The sequence below is a fragment of the Diospyros lotus genome, chromosome 3 (genome assembly GCF_014633365.1).
Source record: "Diospyros lotus cultivar Yz01 chromosome 3, ASM1463336v1, whole genome shotgun sequence".
Classification (NCBI taxonomy): Eukaryota; Viridiplantae; Streptophyta; class Magnoliopsida; order Ericales; family Ebenaceae; genus Diospyros; species Diospyros lotus.
In genome coordinates this window covers 31,461,491-31,469,611 of record NC_068340.1, presented here as the reverse complement: position 1 = coordinate 31,469,611, position 8,121 = coordinate 31,461,491, and the positions used below count along the sequence as shown (strand labels likewise).

General features: G+C 32.9%; 1 protein-coding gene across 1 annotated transcript; it reads right to left on the bottom strand.

Annotated features, from left to right (window-relative positions):
* Window positions 1-206: 206 nt before the first annotated feature.
* On the bottom strand, window positions 207-2,960 carry LOC127796480 (cationic peroxidase 1-like). Its single transcript, XM_052328636.1, has 4 exons — window positions 2,672-2,960; window positions 2,152-2,343; window positions 1,546-1,711; window positions 207-937 (listed from the first exon to the last, which is right to left on the bottom strand). The coding sequence occupies exons 1-4, from the start codon at window positions 2,888-2,890 to the stop codon at window positions 552-554; spliced, it is 963 nt and encodes a 320-aa protein (XP_052184596.1). The 5' UTR covers window positions 2,891-2,960; the 3' UTR covers window positions 207-551.
* Window positions 2,961-8,121: the final 5,161 nt, after the last annotated feature.

Genomic DNA, 8,121 nt, shown 5'->3' with positions numbered 1-8,121 from the left:
AAGGAGAGCAAGGGTTCAATGAATTGGTTATCCTTCTTTTGTTCTTCCATTCTGTTTTTCACCTCTTCTTCTTCTTTTCTCTTCGATTAAAAATGACGGCATTTCTTTAGTTTTGTCGGTTTAGTTATTTCAATTTTTTTCAATACAAAAATTAAACTAATTAAATTGAAATAATTGAAATTGTCAAAATTTATAATCGAACCAAACTGGCCCTTTATTATATTAAAAATAAAATACATTTATTATATGTTAGTCGTTACCCTTAATCCTAACGGACTTAAAACATGTACTAAATTTTCATGGAAAAACATCTATTGATGTGCTGAACTAATATTTATTTCACATTTTTTTGTGAAATTAACAAGATGCAATAACACTTCCAAGCTCTTCTATTACTGGAATGCATCACAAACTAGACGTACCTAATTTAGCTTAAATCCCATCTTCCAAGTATATAAAACAGTTCCATAATTAGAATCGCCTTTTATTCAAAGCATATTGCATGGCACAGGCGCGCCGTGAACAACGCCGCAGATAATAAATAACACGCATCAGTTGATTTTCCTGCAATTGCTCCGAATTTCGCCATTCGTTCCGGTGAGAGGGCTGAGGCTCCCCATCTTCACCATGGCATCGGCAAAATCCGAACGAAACGCCGCCGGACCGGTGCTGTAAGCCGAGACCTGAGAGTCTGTGGAGCCGCCATTGAAGAGCTGCTGGTCCGAGTGCAGGAGGCCTTTCTTGTTCACCAGGTCCTTGAAATAAGCGTTGTCGAAGACGTCGGAAGTGTCTGCGTCAAGGGGAGAAAGGCTGCTGTCGCCGCCGGCGCTCGGGCAGTTCGGTTTCAGCGACGCTGCGAAGGACGAATCGATGTTGGTTTCATTGTAGATGCGGCTTCGGAAGTTTCTGCACGCAGCTTGGCCTATGGTGTGGGCTCCTGTTCAACATAATTAAACTACAATCAATTAATTAATTAATTACATAAAAATAGTTGAGTTCGGTTAAATGGTCACTCAATTTTATTATACTAAAATATAAAATAGTCACTAAACTTTAATTTTGTATACAATTCTAAAAGTAGCATCAATTATTATTAAAAGAGAATAATAAAATATTAATATTTTTATATTTTAATATAAAATTCAGTTATCATTTGTGTTATTTAGTCATCTATATTGTAAATCATGTCAACATTCCGTTAACTTTTTTGAACAATAATTGATGATAATTATGAAATTATATATTAAATTAAAATTAAGTAATATTTTAATTACAAATTAAAATTCAATGATTTTTTTATACTGTAATATAAAATTCAATAACTATCCATTTATACTATTTATAGTCTTTTCAGTTCTCATCAAACTCCCATTATTTTTTTATTCTCACTATCATATGTTGCTAATAATCCACAATTATCAAGTCCTTATGGATAGATTTTTACATATTTATTTGGGTTTATTGCACATGCCGAATAAGTTATTTTATAAAGGTAATGGTTACAAATTCTTGTTGATAATTAAAAAAAAAAACACGATATCCTACCAGAGAGAGTAACCATTTCTTTGGCAGTGAAGCCTTTGTTGGAGAATTTGGAAATAAGAGCAGCAAGATCCATGAAAGGCGACGGGATGCCGCTGTTTGCGCCGCTAAAGCTCGCCGTGGTTGAGTCTCTTCTGCCCAGTTGAACAGCCCACCACGGCCCTCCCAGCTATAAAAATATATATAAACAGCTCAGATAAGTCACACTCAGGGAGGAAAACTGAAACGTTATATATATATGCATATGCATGCATGCAATATTACATATATAATAATAATGCATGCATTGACCGACGACATATATGATATCAACAAGGTTCACTCTTTTGGCGAGTTGGTCAACTTTGATGGCTCCATGGCTGAATTCGTTAATTCTCAGATTTCTAGCTAGCTTATGAAAATTAAGCTTAATTATAAATTCAGTAAGAGTGAGTTTACAACTGGGAGATCAAATATTATATATTGCTCGATCGTAATCATCGATCTTCTGTTTCAGGTCGGCTTTGCTTGACGCACCGCGCAAAAATAATTTTTCTTTTCTAGATAATATATGTGAAACTGTTGGATTTTTTTATTTGAAGAAATTGAAATTTCTTGAGTTGGGCTTACTTTAACAACAGAATCACGAGCGGCGACAGCTACAATATCTGCACAAGAAACAACTCCGGGACAAATGTTCTCGACTGCAGATTTTATCGTATCGATCACGTCGAAACCCCTCGCTGAATCTTTGTTTGGGACGGCTGTTTTCTCCCCAGTGAAGCTTGAAGTGTCGTCCAGCAGGATTGATGCATCGCATCCCTGTTGCGAGAAGAGAAACAAACTATATTAATGCATTATAATTAATTTTCAGGGGAAGAAAAATTACAAGAGAGGATAGAAGTAAAAGTAAAGATCTAAATATTCTTTAATTGTAATTTATATGTTGATAATCTAAGATGAAAGAGCAGTGTACATGTAATTTTTAAAAAATAAATGCTTAAGATTCACATACAATAAAGTTTCACATATGATTATTAAAACACACACACACACACACACACTGGGGCTAATTAACTTAGACCAGGCTATGACTACATTGAGTTTGAAATTTTAAAGAGAGAGAGAGAGAGAGAGAGAGAGAGCATGCATTGACGAAGCAGTCATGGAAATGAAGACGAAGCAATGAAGCCCCCATGCGATGTTCATTAGCCACTGCCTTAAAGACCACATTTCTAATGGTAGAAAGAGCTTTTGGGCACGTTGATGCATAGTAATCTGTGGACAGTTGCCCAAAGGCCAAGCCAAACAGAACCAAGGAAATGGAGAAGCCGAAGCAAAAATGATACAGATTAGAGCCCATGGTCATGATGAACTCTTAATTAATTAAGCAGATGGATAGCAAGCTTAATATTTTGCAACTTCAAGAATGCAATGGGCTTTTGGTTTCGCTTATGAGAAAGCTTCAAGAGAAGCTGCATATATATAGATGTTTCATGCTAATTGAGCTCTTTGACTTTTCATTTTGGTCGTGGCCATATGTCAAAGACGATACTAAAAAATTGAGATATTCGCAGAAGAAACTAAGTTAGGAAAGAAAGCAACTTCGGTTGCTTTATTTCTTTGATTGTCCATTACTTTTAAAAGTAAAACCCACCAATAGAGCCTCTTTAATTAAATTTTAATTCTCATCCTTGTAAAGTATAATATATATATATATATATTATCAAGACAAAATCAGAGAAGACAAAAAAAAAAAAGGAGATCTTATGGGTCAAACCAACCCCATTTTTTTGCCTCAGTTGTGCTCCACAAGTGGTCAAACCAACCCACTTCAAAAAAATTATCTGCTAATTTGTAAAATGGTTAATTAGATGAAATGTATTATAAGTTATCAATTATATAATTAAGTATTTAGTATAAGAAAAACTTAATTAATTATAAGTTGCAAACACTAGTAATCAAAATGACGAATTTTGCAACATCTGAGGAGGCTAGCAGTTCGATATTCGGGGGAGCAACCAAGAGGACACCCAGGCTGGATGGTTCATCAGATCTTGTTCCCACGCAAATTAAAGCTCCTTTAATTTGAAATCTTTACTTAAAATAAATAAAGGGCCAATGCACTGGTAAGTGATGCAAAGAAAGTGAGAGAAAAGGTACGTGAAGGTATCGTTTTCATTACGTAATTTTGTACACAAGATTCATACAATAATAGTAAGGCTATAGGATTTGTACAGTTAATGGGTAAATTACCAAAAAAAAAAATGTTGATTTTTTTTTTTTGTTTTATATTAATTTAAATTTTATAGAGATTTTTTAATTTTTTTAATAGTATGCTCAGTTTTTGTGTTAAATTTTAATTCTATAATGAATTTTTAATTTTTAATAGTTTCATAATATTTTTTATTTTTTAATAATATAGTAAATTTTATATTTAATTTTAATTTGATAATATCGTAAGACCTATCATCATTAGGTAACAGTGAAGTACTAAAATTTATCCAACTCATCATCCATAGTAGACTTTAATCTTATTCACATCATTGTCCACCTTAATGTTTAGCCACGCAACTAGAAGATGGATATGGTATTATAAAATTGAAATTAAACATAAAATTTAATCATGATTAGTTTAATAAATGAGTTGAGTTTGAACAAATGATTGCAAATGGTTAATTCAGCTCGTTTAAGTTTATAAATAAGATTATTTATGATTTTAAAAAATGAATCGTTTGTTGATAATTTAAAATATTATATACTTATTCTTATATATTATAGTACATATAATATATTTTATATAAATAATTATATAATTTATTTTTATTAATTATATAATTAATTTTTTTCATAAATATATATATATTGCCAATGAAGATGTTTATCTTGAACTACACTATGCACTAGTTTACTATTCATTTAAGTTAAACAAAATATATAAACAAATCAAACTCGATTGTTCTTCGTAAAATCCAATTATAAACAAGTAAAACTTAAAACAGATTTCTAAATAAATGAATTGAGTCTCGATAAAGTTCAACTCGACTTGTTTACTTCCCCTATTTGGAAAACAACCAAACATCCATTAACAAACATAAAACCACTCCAACCTATAATTTTTCCAAAATATTAATGAACTATAAATGTTTTTCTACCTGAAAAGTTCTGGGTGAAAATTAAATTATGCTTCTATACCCTTATGACTTGCAAAGATATCAAACGGAAGAAATATTGTATTAAAGAGAACTTTATAAAAAAAAAAAAACAATATGGCTGGCTTATATATGTATATAATAATTTGGCAATTAATTAAGAATATAATGGAGTGGGTTATTATTATGTTAGTATTAGTGTTAGTGTGAACAAAATTGTCGAGAGGAATCTAGGCAGGTAGTGGGTGAGAGCAAGAGGTTGACTTCTCTTTGTTTTGGATCTAAATTTTCAAGCAAGGTCTTGCGACTCCCCCAAACTTCAGAACCTTCCCATCTCTTGTAAATGTATGTATGAAGTCAGTCTTTACTAGTATTCACATATTAAAGGTAATTAATTAGGTGTTTCTGAAAGTGAAGCAAGTCCATAAAGTTCACATTATATATAGTTAGCTTAATGTATTCATCTTGGAAATGCTTTAAGGTCAGATCAATAAGGTAAAATCCAGTTTGAAGACCTCTTTCAGACCACTTTCTTCCTGCTTTTTCATCCTTTTAATAACCACAATTGTGGGGTTTCAATGGTGGTAAGCCATTTTTCTTTTTTCTTTTTCTTTTTTTTTAAATGGTGCTTCATCTTCATCTGTTTTATGAGACTCTGAAAGTTACCTTCTCCTAACTTGACAACTGTGAACAAAGTCAAAAAGATATAGGATATTGAGAAAAAAAAACAAGAAATTTAATTTTTCTTTTTCTTAATTTTGGATCAAACTTTTAGTCTTATAAATATAGTTGTATATAACCAACTTTAATTTTATGTCAATTTTGAATTGATCTTTTAATTTTATCAATAAGAGCATTCAACTTTAATTTTACTTCATTCTTAGATCGTCATTTTTAACCCAAAAAAATGACAATATATATATATATATATGAGCTAAAAATATGTATACTATTATTGATAAAATTAAAATTTTAATCTAAAATTAAAAAAAAAAAAACTTTAGCCCAAGTCTTTGTCAATAGTCAAATTTGGCCGAACTTTTAGGGTCAGAAGGGTTTGAGTATATTGTAAAAAAAAAAAAAAAACTAATTTTTTAGTGTTACATACTTTTAAGGGCAAACTTTTCAGTTTTGGGCCGAAGGTAAAAATTAGGTATTTTATAGACTTTAGGGTGTTATATAGGTTTAGCCCAAACTTTTAATTTTTAAGGCCAAAGGTATATACATATATGGACACCCTAACTCCTATCTTGTACACACCTGCACCAATCTTGTTAATGTATTAACCCTGTTTTAATCGTCCAAATCAACCAAGAACAAGCATAAATTGAGAAAAGTAAACAACACAAGAACACAAAGCTTTTACGTATTCGGATCAATAGATCCTACTCACGGTAGAGGCTCTGCCTCTAATCAATCCACTAATAACTTTCAATTATAACCGGATTACAAGATCACAACAGAAACAAAAACATATTACAAATATAGAAACTGAAATCAAAAAAGAAAATACAAGAACAAGTACAGGATCTGTTCTTTTGATTTCAAGATCGTGTCAAAAATCTGATCTATCAGTTACACCAAATCTCTCACGCCTCAGGCGATTCAACAACAGAGATTAAAGCAATACAACCTTACCGTGTGATCTTACCAACAAATCGAAATCAATCGAACGAGAGAAGGATTTACAAGTGAGAGAGAGTCTCACTTCGAGTGCACCGAACATAAGGTTTCAAAATGAGACCAATAGTAGATTCGATGCAATTAGGACATGAAGTTGCCCTTATATAACAGCGGGTAACTGGGCTGGGTTGAGGCAAATCGCATGGGCCGCATGACAAATGGGTTTGGCTCATAAAATAGATCTCGGCCCAATGGCTAATGGCCCACAAAATAATTAGTAGATCATATACACATTTAAATGTTAGCTAAATGAACATAAGATGAAACCCAAATATATAACAAAATGCATACAAACAACACATATCAATTATATGAAAAATACATTTTGAATCATAAATCCTAACAAATTCCACCTTGATTCAAGAATGGATTAATAGTGGACTTGACTAGAGACCTCTACAAACTCTCCCAGCTACAACAGGAGCATGAGCAACGACACAACTTGCTCAAACTTAAAACTCGAGACCGACACGACTAATACATGCCTCATTTAAAACAACAGAAACCTCTATCAAGACTTCTATAAACAAGACATTAGGGATAACGCTCAACCTTCCATTAGACACAGAAATTTCCTAAGGTTCCACCTTAAGACTGACAAATTTTCACCTCAAACTAGCTCTACATTATTAGTTTGTTCAGGTTAGTCTAATTCTACAAGGCCATCAAATACTACAAGACTAGGCACACATCAACATCTAGAAACAAGTCCTAGACAGAAACCAAGAACTCAGAACAACTCCCAATAAAAAGACAGAGAAAGCAACTTACAACCCATGGGAATCAAAACACAGACATCTATGGGAAACTCTACCCCATATAATAAAACAGGATTTATACAGCCCTCTAGGTTACAAACCTAAACAAATCCATCCATGCCCAACATGCTTAACTCTAACAGTTCTCTTATGACCAATATGCCCTAGCCTTTTAATGCCTAGACTCCAAGCCTATAGAGCTTCTGTACTCTCATAACCATCAAGCAGGTTGGATGATCCTTCTTTAACTTTATTTTTCTTAAGATCTTTCTTCATTTTGAAACACTATTTCCTTAAGTGACCATCTTTCTTACAGTACCAGCAAGTCTTGGTTCTTGAGGATCCTTTTCTTGACCCTCCAAACATAGGTTTATCCCTAGTGGTATATCTATCCACTTAACCACTAACCTGCAGATCCTCTGCAGGACTTGATCTATTGTCCTTCTTAACTTTGTTGATGTGTAATCCTGATTCTGTGCTAGTTAGGTAGTTGAATAAATCTTTAGTCTTATCTACTTTTTAGTTTTTCTGATTGAATTCAGTTAATTTGTAAGTTCTAGTCTTAAGCTATTTTGTTAGTAGTGGCATGAAAGTAGGAGTCTCTGCCTATTATAAACAGGCTAGCTGCAATCAGCTTTCTGTGCGGAAGTTTTTTCTGTTCTCTTCTTCCAGATTAATAGAAGGCTATCTTTTAGATTATATTCCTCTCCTTCTCTTGTTCCCTATACTTCTTCCTTTAGTTTAATTTAAAATAAACTACAACAGTGGTATCAGAGCCAAGTTGATGAACGGCTCAACTCAGATTTCTGTTCCCATTTTGACTGGGAAAAACTACCACCGATGGAGTGTTCAGATGAGAGTGCTTTTTGACTACCACGAACTGCTAAGTGTGGTAGAGGCTGGAGTTTCGGCAATTGCTGAAACAGCAACTGAAGCACAGCGAAATGCTCATCGCGAACAGAAGAAGAAGGACAAGAAGGCACTGTATCTCATTCATCAAGGGGTGA

Bases quoted from the DNA above. Each gene is read 5' to 3' on its own strand.
- LOC127796480 (XM_052328636.1), bottom strand. From the start codon at position 2,890: ATGACCATGGGCTCTAATCTGTATCATTTTTGCTTCGGCTTCTCCATT. The intron at 1,712-2,151 runs GTAAGCCCAACT...ATATTTTTATAG, and splicing joins CTCGTGATTCTGTTGTTAAA to CTGGGAGGGCCGTGGTGGGC. The intron at 938-1,545 runs GTAGGATATCGT...TATGTTGAACAG, and splicing joins AGAAATGGTTACTCTCTCTG to GAGCCCACACCATAGGCCAA.